At 33.6% G+C, this 22270-nt stretch overlaps 1 protein-coding gene across 1 annotated transcript in view; it reads left to right on the forward strand.

Moving 5' to 3' along the window:
- The window catches only part of LOC145685827 (leukocyte elastase inhibitor-like), a 133480-nt gene extending 111884 nt beyond the window's left edge, over positions 1–21596 (forward strand). The window contains exon 9 of the mRNA XM_081758415.1: positions 21375–21596. Within this exon, the coding sequence (XP_081614541.1) occupies positions 21375–21517 (143 nt within the window). The 3' untranslated portion in view covers positions 21518–21596. The remainder of the gene's footprint in view (positions 1–21374) is intronic.
- Positions 21597–22270: the final 674 nt, after the last annotated feature.

Raw genomic sequence — 22270 nt, forward strand, 5'->3', positions numbered from 1 at the left:
GGGGATACCTGAAAAATATGAAAATCATTGAAAAAGTAAAATGAATAAAAATGTAAACACATTATAGATTCACAAGGTACAAACAAAATAAGATTTTAACCTTATGATTCTTTTTAAATAAAGTTAGTGCTTCGTGTTGTTTAGCGAAAAAGAACGAAATATCATTTTTCCAAAATAAAAAAAAACAAGTGTCAAAGCTGACGTTCATAGTGATTCCAACAAACAAGCATGGTTCTGTATATCAAGAAAAAAGATTCTGATTTCGTTGATATGTATGAAGAAAATTCGGCACGCCATAAGGTTAGAATAACATCTGCTCGTCATGTGAAAATAGAGATTTTTATTCAATAATGCTCAATACAACAAACTATTTCATTCTGAAACAAAATTATTATTAGCTTAGGTCTAGTATAATAATTGCTATTCATTCCCAAAAAAACGTATATATTGTAGGGATACCAGAACGTGTGGGTATTATCTACAAAAAACTAATTAATAAAACGTTGAAAACTATAGAGTGTAGATCCAAGTTTTTCGAAGGTCTGAATCAAGGAAGTTGTCTCACTAGTCCAAACATTCCTGAAAATAATGTTTTATTAATATATATAAAATATTAAAGTTTGCTCTTCTGGGCGGGCGATTGACCCCTGGATCCGCCCCTGCCGAGAGAGAAGTTATGGCAGTGCGGGTCAGACAGCCACTATTTTTCCAGTCTAACCCGAAATTAGTGATATTTGTGGTTAAAGGTCGTAGCTAGACCTTTATTTATTAATCATTAAACAACTTTATGACACAGTGGACTTCATAAGTCAATACACAATTACGAACTTTACAAACAATATACTATAAATAGTATACTCGGTGTTCTCTTATTTCACACAAAAATCATTTGAAGGTTACACGAAAAAAAGGGTTGATTGCAATTTTTTGCGAAAAAGCCGACATGGACACCACATGTTGGTGCTAGTTTGTACTTCTAAATGCACTACGAATATTGTGGAAAAGTAACTCGTTGCAGAGAAACTTACGAAAGAAAAAGAACCAATACATGGAGAAAAGGGACCATCAACATTCTAAATTGCTTCTCCTGAAAGAAATGTAAAATGTCGATTAGCCCCTTCTTTCCGTGTACCCTTCATTTGGCTTGTTATTTTGAGTGATACTTACTGGTAATCTGTTAGTTTGACTCGGACTCGTGGCACGTCCATAGGCTACTACTTTTGTCGTGTGTTGTATTTATGACTACTTTCAGAAGCATCGTAAGTGGTAAGTCGTTAGAAATATTTCTTAATTTTCATAAAATAGTAAAATTTATGAGAACTGTATTATTATATTGCGAAAGAACATGCAATTCACTCCATGCCAATATAGATAGCTACACTTATAAACAAAATAATTCTGGATAAAAGAAAATATTTTTCTCGTCGTTACATGAAAAACTATCATATTTTCTCAAAATGGGAAAATCCGGGTATAAAACCCAGGAAAAAATATTTTACCCGTTTTTTGCCAATCACTACACACAAGTCTCTTTCGTAAAGGTGGTGTTTGTCGGGAGGTATATACAGGGAGTTTCAAAACAACACCGACAACCTTTGGAGGTGATTCCTTATACCAAGATATGCAAAACGTATAGATCAAGCTGGGTGCACAAAAAACATCCTTTGGGAGTAATAGGTTGCCGAAAACATGAAAAACTGAAATTTAAAGGTCTATAGTTCCAGTACTATGGGACCTACCGTAGTCGGGTCAAGAGTTCACTTAGGAACTAGTGTGTACCCTATCCAAATATCCATGTTTCAGACTCCTGCAATACTTTTGCAATAATTTTTATAGACCTAAGTAGTGTATAATTCACTTCATCCCCGTGGGAAAATTTTCAAAAATTTTCCTATGGGAACGTTCCCTGGGCGCTGTTGCTAAGCTGGTATACGTATGCTCATACTCTTGTATGCCTACCGGCTGTAGAATCAAGATGAAACATGCCTTTTCGTCTTCTTCTTCTTCTCGTCGTGTATTGGTCAGTTATTTGAGGTCCACCCCTGCCCCCGTCAATAATCAAATCATGAAACATGCTGATGCTAAGTGTTAGGGCCCCTTGTGGGAAACTTTTCTTCCTGGGAATTTTCCCTGGGCATTGGGTTACTAAGATGAATATCGTAGTTCATGATTGTTTCACAACGTATTGGATTCAATTGATTGAACATAATGTAATAACGGAAGCTTCTCATAGTATTTGATAATGTTTTCACAACGTAGGATGAAAATTTGTATAATCAAGTCAACAGGGACGCTTGTATTCCATGTGAAAAGTGTTATATGAAGAATCACATGAACGAAATGATGATGATGATGTCTGTAATGTCTAGTAATTAAAATCACTTTTGCAGAGAATTCAAAGATCAAATTATGTCAACGAATGTGCTGCTTATGTTGCTTATGGTGAGATATTGCTTTGAAATACATTCCCATAGCATGAACAGCTGCATCATCGTACTATTGATCGTATTCTCATATAGATGAGGTGCGTGTACAAAGATGCCTGCCATAGAGATGCCTGTATAAACAAAATGAAACACGACTTTCCCAAGTCTTGATGTGAAAGTTATTATGTGATGTCTGTATTGAAACTGTGATCAGATATGTTTTCGATTACTAGTATGAGACCTTAATTATTTAAGACGTGTGTAAACTGGTTATGACATGTTTTGTCGAAGGTAATCACGTATATGTGTGTGTGTTTGTGTATGTAGGACGAAAAATAATAATTGGAAGTGAGAGTTAATAGAGAGAGGCTTTGTTTAATACATCGTCTTTCGCGTCAAACTTGTCATAGTGTGTGTGTGCTTGTTCCACTGGATTTCGAGAGCTGTGAATAATTGTGATCACCGGACGTTTTTATTAAAATAGGTAAGTAAAAAAATATTACTAAAAATGTTATGGTCCATGATTATCCCTGAAGGAATAAGGTAGTATGTTATGTTTCCATTTAACTATAAAGGCACTCGAGACAACAAGCAAAAATATATACTCACAGCGTTTCCGTATTTGATAATGATTAGGAATTCTAACGTTAAAAAACAATACACATTCACATAAGCAAATCTGAACTGAATGTTGCTTCTCGTTGTACATTGAATTCCGAGGAAAAGATAAGATAAAATGCCTGAGTGTTTTCTGACTCGTATTGCAAGTAGCTATCAGCTGTCGTGAGAAATGTCTGGAGTCTTGAATAAAGCAAATAGTAAACGTTGAACGATAAAGACGTATCACTTGTAGTTTAATGTTAAAATAATATTACACAAGAAGAGGTATATTATGTGTTTTAATTTTGATAATATCATGTCTACCTGTCTGTCTTTCTGTCTGTAGTATCTGCTCGGGGCCAGCAAACATTGACGGAACGAGCTGACATCGAACCAAGGACCCCCAAGCACCGAGCCACCGTGTCCCCTAAGTGAATGATAATAGAATAAAATGTGGAACGTGTCATGTCTACCTGTGTATCTGGTTGTCTGTAGTATCTGCTCAGGGTCAGCAAACATTGATAGCGCGAGTTGAGATCGAACCAAGAACCCTCAAGCATTGAGCCACCGTGTCCCCTAAGTGAATGATAATAGAATAAAATGTGGAACGCATCATGCTACCTGTGTATCTGTCTGTCTGTAGTATGTGTTCGGGGTCAGCAATCATTGATGGTACGAACTGAGATCGAACCAAGGACCCCCAGCCACTGAGCCACAGTACCCCCTAAGTGAATGATAATGAAATGTGGAACGTATCATGTCTACTTGTCTATCTGTCTGTAGTATGTGCTCGGGGGCCAGCAAACATTGACGACGCGAGCTGGGATCGAATCAAGAAACACAAAACACCGAGTCACCGTACCCCTAAGTGAATGGTAATAGAATAAAAAATGTGGAACGAGAGAAAAAATGAAATGAAATCTTTGAGTTTTACGTCCCACGGTTATGCAGGCTAGGCTAATGGGAAATCTTTGAGTTTTATTTCCCACGGTTTTGCAGGCTACGCTAATTGGAAATCTTTGAGTTTTACGTCCCACTGTTATGCCGGCTATGCTCTTCGAGACAGTGATGATGACAAATGAATGAAATGATCAAAGTGGAAGGAAACGGGAGAACGCAAAGGAAACTCACGCACATGGTGTTTGTCCACAACAAAGTTCACTTGTCGGGAGCAGGATTTGAACCCTGAACACCATGCACCAGAGGCGAACGCTCTACCGTTAAACCACCGTGGGCCCTGGAACGAGAGAGAGGTCAAACTACAGTACTCATTGCAATGATTGTTTGACATCCCATAAATGTTTTAACAATGAACATTCGTCCCTATACGTATGATATATAAATAAAAATGTATATCTGTATGCGTGTGTTTCTGTCTGTGATCTGGGGGTGAGATAAGGGAGCCGAAAAGTTATCAAAATTTGGTCCTGGTCTTAGATTAAGACGAAGCGTTTTGGGGGGATAGTAAACTCGAGTTTACATTACGTTCAAAGTTATTTTAATCCTCATGAAGTAAGGAACACCCTCAACTAATAGGGTGTGGGTTATCGAAAACATGTAAAAATAATTTAAAATGAACAATATTAGTGTCAAATTCATAGTTTTGGGGGCCGTTGTGTTCAGTAATGAAACACCGACCTCATTAACACATTATTTAAGGGGGTTGAAGTAAGGGTAGTTTTCGGGACCGTTGTGTTCAGTAATGAAACTCCAAATTCATTAACATATCATCTAAGGGTGGTTGAGAAACTGGTCCTCAGGTGTAGTACGGAGACACGTAAAAATAAATCAAAATGATCGATATTAGTGTCAAATCCATAGTTTTCGGGGCTGCTGTGTTCAGTAATGAAACTACGAACTCAGTAACACATCATCTACGGGGATGAAGTGGGGACCAGGGGTGATATCCTGGATCTGGTTACAGCATATGTAGTTCTAAACATATAAGGCGTTCAAATTAATTTTTGATTGAAATATATTGGATCTTGGATCGATGGTCACAAAAATTTTGATTCAAAATATATTGGATCTTGGATCAAGGGGATCACAAAAGTTTTGAACGGCCCTCTAAATTGAGTTTTCATATTTTCTACGGAATAAGATCATCATACTGAGTTAAGTGATAGTTTTCGCAACCATTGAGACATCATATTCTCGTAAGAAAGAGATGAAATCTTTCAGTTTAACGCCCCACAAATATGCTCCTTATGCTGTAAAACGGACGAAATTAGTGTCAAATAAATATTTTTCCTGGCCGCTAAAACTCTGAAAGAATAAGTATAAAATTCACGTACCAAACGTTTGTACATTAGACAACACACTTGAAGTAAACTGTGAACATACATTTGTTTCACTCCCGCGGAATACGAAAAAAGTTCAAAAATATTTTTAGCACACGTTAACTGGTGAAAAAGGTATGTTTTTGTTTCCTTGAAATTTCTGACGTATTGAAATATATATATATATATATATATATATATATATATATATATATATATATATATATATATATATACTGTTTATATTTATTTGGAATATGGTTATAGGTAACGAGATGCATTTCTTTTTCTTTTATATATATATATATATATATATATATATATATATATATATATATATATATATATATATATTCCGTTTTACATAATACCTATATATTCTGTATAAATAGTTATATATATACACATACATATAGGAAAACATTTTTTATATCTAGGGGGAATAAAATGGAAAACAAGAGTACACAAAAATTATTAAAAGATTACCGTCTTTATTAACGACATAGAAGAAGAATACGTAACAAATAAAGAGACGCAATTTCTTCTAAGGGAAATAGATGACGTAATCGGGATAGAAAATAATCATCATGAGAGGAAGGAAGGAGTACATAAGGAAGAAGATGATGATGATGAAAGGAAGAAGAAAAGAAAAAGTAGGATTATCAACAAATGCATTTGCTCAAGAAGAAAAAGAAAGAAACGTAATTAGTAAAATTGAAAGAGAAGACGAAGAAGAAGAGATCACCAGTGCCATAGAAGAAGAAGAAGAAGAAAGAGATACAGTTAATGATCAAATTGCAGAAGAAGAAAAAGAAAATGATGGAGAAGAGAAATATAAAGCACTATTAGAGATATTAGAAAATGGATGTGATAGAATGATAACACAGGAAGAGGAAAAGGAAGCATCCCTCTGTATTGAAAAAATTAAAAAATGGTTACAAGAAGAAGCAGAAGAAGACGTCGAAGAAATAACAAATGAAGAAAAAGATAAGTTGCTAAATCTTACGTTTTCGCAGATAATAGAAGAGGCTTATAATGAGAAAGAGAATAATACAGAATAAGAAGACTTTTAAGTAAATGAACTACAAAATTGGCTTAACGCTTTATTTTCCAATCCTGGAACAGAAGAGAAAGAAGAGATATATCCATCATTTATAGAAATATTAGCAGAGGCTAATAGAGAACATGAAGAAATAAAAGTTGATTTATACGAAATAGAAAAAGAGTGGATGAATTGTTATCTGAATTTCAAACAGAACGAAACACAAATGTACAATTGGGATTTGGAAATAACAGGCGTAATCATGACAACAATAGATTTCATATAATAGAAGAACGCAGAAGAAAATACAGAAGATACAATATGTAGGGTACAATGCTATGATTCCGTTTAGACCCCGTGCGTGCAGATGAAAATCCTTTTACGGCAATTGAAACAAGTCTACGGGCTCTAATAGATTTACTACATGATGTGGACCAACATGACTATGTAGGAACAACAATCACAAATGAGAGAGGACATCGCCCTTTTTGGTTATCATTCAGAGAAGCAAGAAATCTCTCAGCAGAACTTCTATGGACGAGTTATGAGAAAGTACTGCAAAGTAATGCGGCTTTTCTTATAAAGATTGTATAGTGAATTTTCATCATGTACGTATGCCACGAGTGCAAGGTCGTTTGAAACAACATATTATGAATACCGAGGAATATGTAAAGGCAAAACGTGGTATTATTACAATTAAGAACACAGGTACAAGATGTTTAGCGCATGGAATTGTCGTTGCTATAGGGTTAAAAAAAATACAAGAGAAAAATCAAACTGAATACAGGAAATATGTAAAACAATATAAATGTATAATAGAAAAAGACGCAGAAGGTCTGTGTGAAGCAGCTAATTAATGTACATCTTAATCATGGTGGTGGAATTCCTGAAATTCGTAAATTTCTGGAATAGTTAAAGGATTATAAAATCATGGTGTATAGGGGCTTTTCAGGAAGTGATGTCATGGTCGAAGCACCACCAATTGATAATGAGACAACATCTTTAAATTTACTTTACATAGATAATCATTCAACGTCATTGGAAGCTTGACAGCATGTTTTAGCTGCGGATATTATTGCAAAAGCTGTCATAAGAAATACACAACAAAGCATGAACTTATGAAACATTGTACAGCTGTATGTTATCGTTGTCATCAGAAGCCACCATGTGATTTTATAGAAGCCCATATTACGTGCAATCATTATAATCGAGAATTTTATGGCCAGTCTTGCTATGATTATTAGAAGTCAGCTCCTTATCAAAATGGAAAGCCTTTATGTTCAATTATGAAATGTTGTTTCCAGTGTTTGAAAATTTATGTAGTAAAAGAAAAAAGTATCTCACGTATGTGTAGAAACGTATTGCAATATTTGCTATACTACAATACCATCTAATCATGAATGATACATGAGAGTGAATGAAAGAAGAAAATCAAAAAAGCCAACGAAAAAATTATCATTGAGAAGAAAGCTATGATTGTATTTTATGATATTGAATGTACACAAGATGCGAAAATAGAAGAGGATGATGCAAACATATATGAGCATATAACTAATGTCTTGGTTAATCAGCATGCATGTTATTGTTCTTTTGAAGACAACAACATAAAAAATGATTGTATCGTTTGTGGAAAACGAGAAAATATATTTGATGGAGAAAATGTAATAGAAGACTTTCTAAAACATCTACAAAAACTATGTCCAAATATGTAAATCAGTAACATGCATTGCACACAATTCTAAGGACTATGATGCACATTTCATCATTAGGATCATGGTTGAGAAGATGAATTGGACTCCAGATGTGGTCATCCATGGGGCGAAAATTCTATCTGTTAAAGTAGAGAATAAACCTTCATTGATTCATTAAGTTTTTTTCCTATGCCCTTAAGTAAATTAAGTTGTGCGTTTGGTCTTCAATCGTGCAAAGGATATTTCCCACACTTTTTCAATCGACGTGAGAACCAAACTTATGAAGGCATACTTCCAGACATTAAGTTTTATGGAGCAGATACCATGAAAGTAGACGAAAGACGCAAGTTTCTGCAATGATATATTAAACATCGAAACGACATCGTTAAAATGAAAGAAGAACTCAAGAAGTTTTACGCCAAGCATGTATTTCCTTTATGAATACATCTGAATGTGAAACGAATGTAAATCCCTTACTTGAATGCATGCAATCGCTAGTGCATGTAACTTGGTGTATCGAGGAAATTTCTTAAAGGAAAACACGATTGGTATCATACAAAGAACGGGTATTGATGGAGAGATGTTCAATCAATTGAAGCAATAAAACCGATAGCTTGGGAAGAAAAAAAAACAAACATTCAAATTACCAATGCTGCACGTAGTAAGGAAAAACGAATTGCATCAATGAAAGTAGATGGTGAATGGACAGATCCCGATACAGGAGAAATACACGTATGGGAGTAAGTAGGATGTTGGACACACAGTTGTATACTCTGCTACCCTAACGACAGAGATAAACGCATATATAACAATGCTACAGATAGCATAGAGTTTTGATATAAAAGAACAAAGAAGAAGATTTAAAAATTAAAAGATTTTGGCTGTGAAGTGCACGAAATATGGAGCTGTGAATTTAAAAAAAACAACTGGCAGGATATGAAGAGATGAAGAAGTGTGTTAGTAATCATCCATACACAAAGAAAACACCGTTGAATCCTCGTGACGCTTTTTCTGGAGGACGTGTGAATGTCATACGTTTGTATCATAAAGCACAAGTCTGAAGAAGAAACTATTTGTTACAAGGATGTTATTAGTCTTTATCCGTATATAAGTAAAACTAAGATATTTGCAATTCGTCAACCCACTATCTATCTGTCTGGAGATTTAAATATTCCCAGCATTGATGAAGTAGAAGGATTAGTTAAGCTAAATATTATCCCTCCAAAAACTCTTTCATCCGGTTTTACCTTACAAATCAAATGATAGTTTGATGTTTCCACTTTGTAGTATATGTTGTGATGAATTAAAAAAGACACATTGTAATCACAGCGATAAAGACCGAGTTCTACATGGTACATGGGTAGCAGATGAAGTAAGAAAAGCAATAGAAAGAGGATACAAAGTAATAGATATTCATGAAATTTGGGCATATGATGTTGTTCAATATGATGAAGAAAAAAGTGGCGGCTTATTTGCAGAGTACATGAACACCTTCCTGAAAGCGAAAACGGAAGCTAGTGGTTGGCCATCATGGTGTGAAACAGATGAGCTAAAGGAGAAGTACATTCAGCAATTTTATGAAAAGGAAGGAATACGTCTAGATGAAAAGAAAATTAAACATAATCCAGCACTTAGGAGTTTAGTTAAATTAATGCAAAATTTATTTTGGGGAAAATTTGGTCAACGTGAGAACATGGGTCATGTAAGCATTGTTAATGACCCAAAGGAATTATATGAGAAATTAACATCTCATGATATAGACGTACATCAAATATTTCCAGTAAATGATGACATGATATATGTATATTGTCAATGCACAGATGAATTTCCTGTTTCACTACCAACAGCAAACGTTGTCATAGCCACATACACAACAGCACAAGCAACATTGGATTTGTACAAGTATTTAGAACTACAAGAAAGAGTATTGTATTTTGATACTGATTCAGTAACTTATACGCAAAAACCTGGTAAAAGTACAATTCCAGCTGGTGACTTTTTAAGTTATGTAACAAATCAAGTACTCGAATATGGTAAAGAGACCTATATTTCAGAATACGTTTCGGCTGGACACAAGAACTATGCATTACGTATTTTTCCCAATACAAAGAAGGGGTATCAAATATGCAAGATATGGGGCTTTACATTAAACTATGAATCATCTAACACCTAAATTTTGCTGTAATGAAGAAAATGATAATAGATAATGAAGAGGTGGCAGAAGAAGAAGAAGAATCTCGTCCCACTGAAGTCAAAATTACCAACGAGAAAAAAATTGCCGCAGGAAAGATCATACTATCGTCAGTATGCCCGAAACAAAAGTTTATAAGATAAATTATATAAAACGACGAAGAATTCCAAATTCATATGAAACTTCCATATGGCTACACTCCTTCCAACAAAGGAAGAGAAATGTAATACGGCCCTTTATAAATATACGCAAGAAGAGAGAACTATCATACTTCCTAACATGGATACGACGTGGCAACATCTCTTTTCATGTATTGTAGCAGGACCAAGTGGATATGGAAAAACTTCCTTTCTAATACAATTCCTGTCTACTTTATCACATATGGTAAATACATCATTTCGTCATATTTATTGGTACTATGCAGAAAGGCAAAATGCGTAGAGAATTTTCGACAAAAGTACAATTTACTGAAGGATTACCTCGAACAAAAGACTTTTTACTCGAAACTGGACCTCATCTTATTATTGTTGATGATCATATGTGTGAAGTGAACAGCAATATAGTTGATTTCTTTGCAAAGGATTCTCATCATAGAAATCTTAGTGTACTATTTATTACACAAAACATATTTAATCAGGGAAAAGGAAGCAGAGATATGAACTTGAATTGTTCTTATCTCGTATTATTTAAAAATCCAAAAACTAACTCCTGAGATCCAAAATTTCTTCAAGAAAGTTTTAATGACGCAACAAAGTTAGCATATGGACATTTATTTATTGATTTAAAACAGGATACGCCAGATGAACTTCGTTTTCAAACAAATATCTTTCCTGATGATATTTGTCATTACGTTTATGTTCCAACGAAATAGAAGAAGATGTGTTTATAATATTAATTTTAAACTGTGTTTGTTCATTCTGGCAATGTCTCCAAGAATAAACACGGAGATCTTCTTCGTACGCCTAGAAAAGCAAATCCTAAATTACGTAAAGCTATAGTGGGCAATGCAGACTCTTCAGCGATTCGTAGTATTTGCGAATGTTGTAATAATGTATTAAAAGGGAATGTACCTCTTACAAAGACACAGAGAGCAAGATTAAACCGATACAAGAGGATGCTTTCATATCTTGTAAAGAAAAGAAACTCCATCGAAAAGAAGAAGCATTTATTAATGCAGCAGGGTGGATTCCTACTGGCATTATTAGCTCCTACTTTACGTGGTGCATTATCACGTTTACTATTCCGTTAGTGCAATGGAACACGCAAAGGAACTGATTTTAGTTCCACCTGAAGTTCTTAATCGTATAGAAATACCATCATCATCATCATCAGCCCTAGAGAAACATAAATGTAGTTTGGATAAATAAATGCAACAGATTTTACTTTTATCATCGCTTAGTGATGAAGAAAAGTGGAATTAATATAATAATATTCTTTTAAAATATTTATATTTAATACGAAAACAAGAAGAACCTGTGACACTTTCGAATACGTCAACTAAACCAGAAAAGCTTGAAGTAGAAGAAAAAATATTGTTATCTATACCCAAAATGTTTCGTAAAAAAAGTTGAATTACTACTACATAGAATGAAACATAATGATAATATCGTGTGGAATAATAAAGGAACTGTTTCCATCAAAGGTGATAAACTAAAAGGATCTCACATTGTAGATTTAATTTCTGATGTATCGCGACCATGGAAACACACAAATCCATCAGGATGGGAACAATTTTGTAATTATATATCTTCTAATAACACACCTCAAGAACTTATTGGAAATCCAAAACGTTTGTCATGTTTTGCGACGAACTAAAGCATCACCAGTAGCGTCATCGTCAAGGGAAAATACCTCTGAAATCCTTTGCAGAAGAAGACTAAGAAGAAGAAACAGAAGAAAGAGAAAAAACGAAAAAATAGTATCTCCTATAAGGAAAAGGAAACGTGCATGTAAACGTCCAGTATGGTCAAGATGGAAACCATAACTAAAGAGTTAAGCAAGATTTAATACAACCCTTCACATCCTGCTTCGTTTTCAACTGCTAAAAATTGTGGGTAACTAGAAAGAAGAAAATTCCTATTCAGTCTATAAGAAAGTGTTTTCTAAAGAAAACAACATATACGTTACACAAAACAGTACGTTTTCGTTTTAAAAGAGATTTCTATGTTATGAATAACATTGATGCTGAGTAGGAAAATGATATTAATGATCTTCATTCTCTTCATAAATTTAATGATGGATATCGTTATATTCTTACAGTGATAGATGTGTTCAGTCGATATGCCTGTGCTGTGCCACTAAAATCTAAAAGTTCAAATGATGTCTTCAAAGCCTTCAAAATTGTTTTCAAAGACAAAACAACAATTACGTTCCGAACAGATAAAGGAAATGAGTTTACTAATAAAACAATACAGAAGTACTTAGAAGACAACAAAATAAAACATTACAACTAAAAGTCCTGATATAAAGGCTAGCATTGTAGAAGGATTTAACAGAACTCTAAAAGAAAAAATGTGGAAGTATTTCACAAAATATCAAACGTATAATTATGTAAATGTATTACCTCTCCTTGTAAAATCACACAATGAAGATTATCATTCAAGCATTAAGATGTCACCTGCAAATGTTTCTCAAAATAACCTATTATAAGTATGGCATAATCAGTATGATAATAAAAGAAGAAGAAGAATCCAGATTTCTCAAAACATCTTAAGATTGGTGATACAGTGCGAATTAGTAAAACTGAACGTACATTTGATAAAGGATACATGGAAAACTAGACTTGGCAAATATTTAAAGTGAAGGAAATAATACCAAGAGATCCACCTGCTTATGAAATTGAAGATTTAAACAAGGAACCACTGGACGGGTTGTTTAGTAGAGAGGAATTACAACCTTTGACGCTATCAAAGACGTCTTACATAGATAAAATTATACATGCAAGAAGAAAAGGTAGCAGAAAAGAATATCTTGTTTATTGGAAAGGATATCCTTCTTTCGAATCCTGCATACCTGCATCACCCGTAAAGAAGATCGAGAAGTACAATGGAACCTGATGAAGAGTTTTACGTTACGCTTCCCAGTAATAGTTCTATGTAATATTTTCCTGACAACACCTTAACATCGTACACTACTAAACTTCATCAGAGAATGAAATTCCGTGAAAAGTGGGAAGTGACTATTGTTGAGATTCATTATCCTCATTCAATATTAAATATTAATAAAGAAAATAATTTTTTTACAAACCTGCAAAAAGTGATGAATGGAAATTTGTAACTATTCCTGTACGTTATTACACTGACATTTCAGAATTGATAAAGGTAATTAATACGCACAACAGATTCACAAATTTTTATATTTCCTACACTCGTGAGAGTAATACCTGTTTTATACGTCTTCATAAAGACATAGATGCAGACGTTGCATTATCACTATGTGCTAGTGGGATTAGATCCAAACGTTGATTTAAAAAATATGCAACAAGGGCAAAAAATTCTAAATTTATGTTAAGACTTCCATCTACAATGTATGTTTATTGTGATATAATTCAATCCATATTTATTGGAGATACAGTAGCACCATTATTACAAATCATAAATACGAATCTTGTGAATCATACATTTGGAAGTAGTGTTATAGAAATTTTTAATCCTCCACATTATGTGCCTATAAAGAAAATGCATTTTGAACACATCAAAATAGATATAAGAGAAAGCACAGGCGCTCCACTGGCACTCACTTTCGGAACTATATGCGTTAAACTATATTTTCGACCAGTGTGCCAACATCAACAAATATGAATAATCCATATTTACAAAATTATCAAAACGAAGCTCTTTCTGGAACTGGAAACGTTTATGTTGTATCACCTTACCAAGTTGGACATGTTATTGGAAGTTTCCTTGGACGATTATTTCGTTCTGTCATGCCATTAGTAAAACAAGGAGCTAAAACAATAGCAAAGGAATTATTAAAATCTGGAGGAAACATTATTAATGATATCATCGTTGATAAACAACCTATTAGCGATTCCTTTCATCAACGAATGGGTGAAGCGAAGTCCATCTTGCAAGAAAAAGCTAAAAATAAACTGAAATCTATGCTAGGATCTGGATATTAACGAAGGAAAAGAAGAATTACACGTCATTCCATCTTTAACCCTTCATCATTACACATCATCAATCGCAAGAAGAAGAAAGGCAAGAGGAAAGGTACACAGAAAACAAAGAAAAATCTGTCGTATAAGAAGAGAAAATTATCACACGATATCTTTGATAAATAATCATTATGGCTTACCTTCATCATCAATCCCGCGAGTGTGTAAAAAGTGAACTAGTTATTTTTTCTACAAAACCAACGCAAACTGGTATATATGATAATCATGTTGCTATATACAAACCAATCAGTTCACTAGCTGATAATGCACCTATAGAATTTGTCATCCCAGGAACAGGTATGAATACATAGATCTACCACATACTCTTCTTTACATTGAAGCTCAAATCGTTAACCCTGATGGATCAGCATTTGGTGAAAGTGAAAAAGCTGTGGCTTCTAAAAATGACTTGAAATTCTTTGTTCAGTGAAGTGGAAGTGTATTTAAATAACAAACTAATTTCATTTCCATCTCATAATCATCCATATCGATCATACATCGAAAAAATGTTAAATTATGATGACTCTGGTAAAAATACTCATCTTCAATGTGCATTCTGGTTTCAAGATACTTATGGACATATGGATGCAAAATCGAGTGGTAATAGAGGATTTCTACAACGTTTTGAATTAACAAAAACAGTGCAAAAATCGACATGCTTGGACATCTTCATTGTGATATTTTTAATCAGGATAATTTTTTAATCCAAGGAGTAGAATTACGCATCAAGTTAATTCCTGCAAAGCCAAACTTTTGTCTCATCGCTAGTGACTCGTCTGTTGAGGCTAAAGAATATTTTAGACGCTGCTTTACATATTAAAAAGATTGATGTTAGTCCTACAATAAAACTAGCATATAACAAGCTTCTACAATCAACAACAGCCAAATATCCTCTCACAAGAGTGCAAATAAAGTCATTCGTCATTCCAAAGGATCTTAAATCAAAAACAATCGATAATTTATTAATGGGAGTATTACCAACTCGATTGATTGTGCAGTTTACTCAAAATGATGCCTATGCAGGAACGATAACCTCAAATCCATTTCATTTCAAATATTTTGGCATCAATTTCTTCTCATTATACATTGATGGAAAACCTATACCTTCAAAACCTTTACAACCAAATTTCGAAACCAACCTCTGTTTCTTCATATAATACCTTATTCTATGGATCAGGTATTCACTTTTCCAATTATGGCAACAATGTCCCTCGCCTTGCTTTTCCTCAAGGGTACACTATCTTTCTTTTCGACATTACGCAAGATGGAGAGACCAGCGCTGTGCAGCATTGGAATCTTATCAAACATGGTTGTGTTCCGCAGGAAGTTCATTTTAAGAATCCTCTACCAGCACCTGTCTCATGCATCACATATGGCGAGCTCCAATCTCTCTTAGAAGTGGATCATCAGAGGAACATCATCATGGATTTTTAGAGGTATGTTATTATTATTACTGTATTATTATTTAAATACCGTAACATATATGTTCATGTCTACATTTTTATACATGATGTCTTCTACACTAGACTTATTGCATGCACTTCAAACAAATTATTTATTTCACAATAATTTTATTGGCGTATATGCAGGAAATGACTTACCAATGCATGTTCCACTACCAGCAGCTATCATCATAAATAGAGATAGGGATCCCGCTAATAAAGTCGGTACCCATTGGATTTTCGTATATATTAATACTGATGGACGTGCCCACTACTTAGATACATTTGGGTTTCCTCCTTATGTAATGTGACATATTCAATTTCTACGTAGAAAATCACATTCTTATACGTTTAATAATAAACAAATTCAAAGTGTAAAATCGTCCGTATGTGGACATTATTCATACCTGTTTTTTTGCATTAAAGCTAAAGGAAAGTCCTTAAACGAATTTCATTATACCTTGTCATCAAGTCCAGAGAAAAACGACCGCCGATTGTTGTTATTACTACTACAGGTAATCATTTCTCCTGTATACATATTCTCACGTCTTCATTATTATTATTATTATGGATGTTAATTCTTCCTTTTCTTCGTTTGTTTTGAATACTTTTTATTATAGACAAAATAAACCATAAATTCTTTCTATTACTGCAGGTTGTCATTTTTTTCTTAACCGTGTTTTGTATACATATTATAATTTGTGTTTTTATTTGTTCATGATTATAGATAAAATAAATTTTAAGTTGTTTTTCAATTTTTCATTTCAGAGTAAAGGATCATCAGCGTTTGTATGAGCGGCATCATTGTACAGAATGACTTCTATCTACGTTTCATCATCACCAGCAGCAGCACCATCATCATATACGTCATCTGTGGAGTCATCATCAAATCGTCAAGAAACACTATTAAAGAACTGTGACTTTTTTAAAAATCATTTGCACAGTGAACATGAAGTTAAAAAAAAGATGTACTATAATTACCTTCGTTTTTCTTGTGTAAATATTGTCATCATCAATAAATAGTTTGTATTCTCCTTTTTTCTTTAAAACAAATATTTTATTTCTTATTTCTTCCATGTCCTAATAAATATATATGTTTTATGATCAATTATGTAATCAAATAAATATATCATAAAATATATTTTTAAACTCATTGAATTAAATAATTTCATACTGTTTTAAAAAATCTAGAACTGATTTTTAATTCAATGATGTAATCATATAACTAAATAATATTGATTTCAAATACTTAATCACTTATTCTTTCACAAATTAAACCAAGTATGTGAATTCAATATTATTATTATTATGATAGCACTTTTTTCTAAAATTCAATATTAATTATTTTAAAGTTTCTTTTTTCAAAATAAACATGATCTATCATACTGAAATCAGAGTTGTATAATATTAACAATTATAATAATTTAAAATACTAGCTTTTATTTAACAAACATTTCAAGTATATGAATTCACTATTATTATTATTATACACAACACTTATACAGGGAAACACTTATACACAGGGGAAAAAGTTTGGATTTTCTTATCATAAAAAACATTAGTACACTAATAAAAATCCTATCATATTGAAGTGATTGAAACAAGCACAAAACACAAGTAAAGCATTTCACTTTCACTATATTTTTATTTTTGAATTTATAACTACACTTCAGTATAAATCAATTTTCTTCTTCTTTATTAACAGACGTCCACTTCGATGATACCCTCCGAAGGTTGAGTATCGGTTTCGTCCCACCATGGCTGTGTATCTTCAATATCAAATAAATCAGCCATAATTGAATCTATGAGTTTTTGCTTGCAAAATACTGTCATTTCCAATTTTAATTTTTCACCGTCACTGTTCACATCACTGTTGTAATTAATTTTTACGCTTGGAAAACTAATGTTCATACCGTTAATAATACTCTGTTCATCTACACATGTATGAATTCCGGCAAGTTTTCTGCATGTAAGACACTGCGATTATACATGATTGCGAATAGTATCTGTGCAGAAGTCAAAATATTCACGTAGCACAACACTGCAAACTTTACTGTTTTTCACAGCATGTTCAATACACGGTAATATTTCCCAGAAATAAAGGTAGTCACTTGAAGTTAAGGACACAGTGTTTCGAGGAGCTTGAAGTGTTCCTTTCTTCTCTAACATCTCTAATTTTTCACCCATTAGTTTTCGCACTACAAGTTCTTTTTTCCGGCTCAGAGATTTTATAAATATAATTTCCAATTGAGAATTTAGATAGTCCGTAACAAACGGGGTCAAATATACCAGTTTCTCCCACTCTGCCAAATTTAACTCTACTCCAAACACAAGTCCAAATTTTCCCACGAGGATGAAGAGGATTATTCACTACTACCTAGTTGGTCGGTACTTGAAATTATATGCCCATAGCCAAACTCCTTCCATTAAAATTGTTGTATTTGTACTCCAGGATTTGAAACGTATTTTTGGATAGTGCACATATTAATTTCTGAGTGAAATTATGAGCCGACTACGGTAGGTCTCATAGTTTTGGAGCTATGGAACTTTAAACTTCATTCTTTCATATACACGGCAGCCTCTAACTTCGAAGGGAAGCATTTGTGCAACAAGATAGGTCTATACCTATTGTCTTCTTTCGGTCTTAGGAATCACTTCCCAAACGTTGTCTGTGTTGTTTCGAAGCACCCTGTATATGCAGCACTTAAGTACACAAAGTTGTACCCAGCAAAATAAAAACTGCTAAGGAACGACTAACCTGTTAGCGACACAAAAGTGTATGTCTTTTCATTCTTACGAGAACTGTACAAAAGAATTTTGCGTAAAGCGTGCTATTTTATTAACTTGATTTCATGTATTTGTGTTAAATTATCTTCGGACAAAGATCAGTATTTTCAGTAATCAGAAATTAAAATTTTAGTTAAATGATAATTTTAGGCTATATCTCATTAGGACTCAGTCAGGGAAGTAATGTTTCCGGAAGTAAGGACTAAATACACTGTTCTGATTGGTTGGCGTTATCAGTTTCCTATCACGTAGCTTACATATAGCAGAAATCGAACGTTTGTTACCGTTGGCCTTGTAGCCGAGCACGCATGCGAAACGGCCTAGTAATTGAAATCTCTTTTGGCGTCGGCTCAATCCTGTCCAAGGATGTTTTAAATTTTCATAACACTTTTTAATTTTCATAACACAGTGAATTAATAGAATATATCTCTGGACATGGACCGTATAAATCACATCTGAGAAGACTTAAGGCTGCAGACTACTAAATAATTTTGAATTTTTTTTTCTTTTGCCCGTTTTTCGAAAGTGGAAAGAGGTAATAAAATGTAACTTACCACAGTAATAGATAATGTTATTCTACACCCGAAAATACGAACCGGAAGAATTTTCAGTGTTGCAATCCATAGCAATTACAGTCTGACCAGAATTTGAATTACTCAAAAATCTAGGTTAAGGTAGCGACTAGAAAAATGAACTCAACGGTAATTGATGACTTACCATGCTCCTCGTTTACAATTTTTTAAATATTTGTATTTATATTATAAACCTTACAAAAATTATTACAAAATAAATAAGCCATTACAAAATAAATAGAAACATTACAAATGTACATGTAATGAAGTACAAACACCAGAATATGTCTTCTGGAATTGCAATAATTATATAACAAATAACGAAATAAGAGAGAGACCAATTAAAAAGGGATAATATACAAACTTTAATAAACGATAAAATGAAATTAGGAAAATTACAAATTCTTGCAAGACATGTATCAAGGAATTTGTGGAAGGAAAGAAACAATGAAAGAAGAAGAAATTAACAAGACCCACACCCTACATTGTAAATATAAAGAAATAAAGAATAAGAAAAAAATAAAACTAATCAAACAGAAAATTCTGATGACAATTCCAGAACTTAAACTTTCACGTTCTTTATTTGTGTTAGTGTATAGTGCCTTGTTTAGTGTTTTGCTAGTGGTGGCAGAATTTTAAAATATAACAAGTGTTTTAGAAGAAGAGAGAAAATAAGAAGACTTTACAAAGCTGGTGAGAGAAATTCAGTCAGACCAAAATAGTTCTGATGTTGATTTCCAAAACTAGCAACTAACGAAAAATTGGAAGTCTGGAGGTCCAATTTTCTTTCAAAAAACTTTCTATTTTAGTGGGAAAGACAGATATAAATAACTTCAAGAAATAAAATCATACAGGGGAGATAACTATATAAAGAATAAAGATCCTGGTAATACTTGTTTAAATTATTTACTAATTATTTCTTTTCTCTTTTCAGCTCATATCTTTACATTTTATGCAAGATGTTTCCTGCTCATGTATATGTATGTATGTATGTATGTGTGTGTGTGTGTGTGTGTGTGTGCGTGTGTGTGTGTGTGTGTGTGTCTTTGTCTATCTTTCCATTTTTTAAAAAAAAGGAAATAAAAACAATAAGAAAAAAGAAAGAAAAAAGAAAGAATAGGGGATGATTTAAATTTTGTTTTAGTATCATGCCAATAAAAGGGTAAGCCTCGCCTCACCCTAACTGAGGCCAATCATAAACAGAGGAGAGAAATCATACGAAAAAAAATAAAAAAGTAGTAGAGAGAGAATTACGAGTAAGAGGCAGTATTGTCTGCCATTTAATAAGACCATATGAAATGGCAAAAGCAGGGAAAGTGGAGGCTTAAAAGAAACTTTTTGCATTATAATAAGACGAAAATAATACTCAAAAAAGTGATTTACTTACTTTTCTGCAGATAAATAGTACTATCAGGAGGAGGAGGAGGAATTGCAGTAGAAGCACGAAGGGGTTGGAAGCTCCGCAGGGCTTATTTTGTTGCTCCTTGACCCCCATGATAAATAGGGATGGCCGGAAGCGGTTCCTGGTGGAACCGGTTTTCGTCTCTGGACGACCCTGGTCTAGAAGATCCGGCCCCGGAACCGGATGTTCGGATCCAGGTCTGGAACTGGTTCCTAAGATCCGGTTTCGGAACCGGGACGGATTGGGACATGAACTTTGGATTTTTTTTTTCGTTAAACGATTCTAATGTTCTAGACTTCCTCTAAGTTTAAAATGAAAATGAAATATTTAACTTTTAGGTCCAACAGTTATGCCGGCTATGCAAAAGGAGACGGTGATGATGCGAAATGAATTGAATGATGGAATGAAGAAAGTGACATGAAACGAAATAACCCAAAGACAACTAACGGACACAGTGTTTGTCCACTACAAAGCCCACTTGGTACGAACTGGGATCGAACCTATGACCCCACGGACCATAGGTAAATGCTCTATCACTGAGCAACCACTGCCCTCTCTAAAGTTTACTACAGGCTTTGGTATGAAAATAATATACGCCAAAGTAAATCAATAAATAATAATATTCAAAAAGAAAATAGTTCATCACTTTTACCTATAAGATTTATTTACGTACCACCAAATTAATCATAAAATAATTTTGTATATTAAGTGTAAATACATTAACGATTGATCTGTGGTTAATGCAAAGACGGTGATTGTATTGAAGTAACGTTTCTAATGTTACAGCTGCAGGTATGGGTTCAGCAATTAGTGGTGAATATCCGTTAACACCTCCTGCCATCTTCAGAGCCGATCGTCCTTTCGTCAATTTCATCGTAGAATCGACCTCTGGAGCCATTCTTTTCAGCAGTATTTTCAGAAGTCCATAACTGAATTATATGCCTTCAGACTGATTATAACTTATAACATCATTAATTAAAAATACATATCTAAATTTTACCTAGCACAGTTATTTGAAGTATTCCTCTAGATATTTTCTTGTCGATAACTTGAGAGCTAGTGAGATGGAAATGGTAGTAACACGGCAAGATTATTATACTACAATGGCGGCTCTTGAGGGGAAGTTGCATGGCAAAAATTAGACATCTATGACTTTAAACTAAATAAACAAATCTAACCTAATGTACGAATTCTTAATCATGAATTAGAACATTAGAGAGCCTTCCTTTCCTTAGTTTGGAGTTTTTTTTCGAAGTTACTTCCCTCAAAAGTCGCCACTACTTCCTATCTATGTGCGCCATCACACATAATCTCACAAAAACAACGTATAGACGGTAATACTTAGAATTCATGTAATGGCAATATTTTACACAAAATTACATTTTAATTACCAATACCTGTACCTTGAAAGGTTGAAACCATTTCTGTATCAACTAGAGAAGAGTTGCATAAGTTGGTATGGCTTGTAAAATAAGACGTTGGCAATACTGATCTACCAAGCATGTTGCATAACGCGCTTCGAGTGTTAGTGTGTAGAGGTTGTATAAAGAAGTGTCACGACTACAGTTGTGACGAATTGCAACAAGAAATACATGCATAAGAATTTCAAGTTTGTTTGAGGAATGTCTTTATAAAATATTTCAATGGTATATACGTAAAATTCGCCTGTACTGCTATAAGCG

Source organism: Thermobia domestica, chromosome 5, assembly GCF_964235325.1.
Source record: "Thermobia domestica chromosome 5, izTheDome1.hap1.1, whole genome shotgun sequence".
In the NCBI taxonomy this organism is placed as follows: Eukaryota; Metazoa; Arthropoda; class Insecta; order Zygentoma; family Lepismatidae; genus Thermobia; species Thermobia domestica.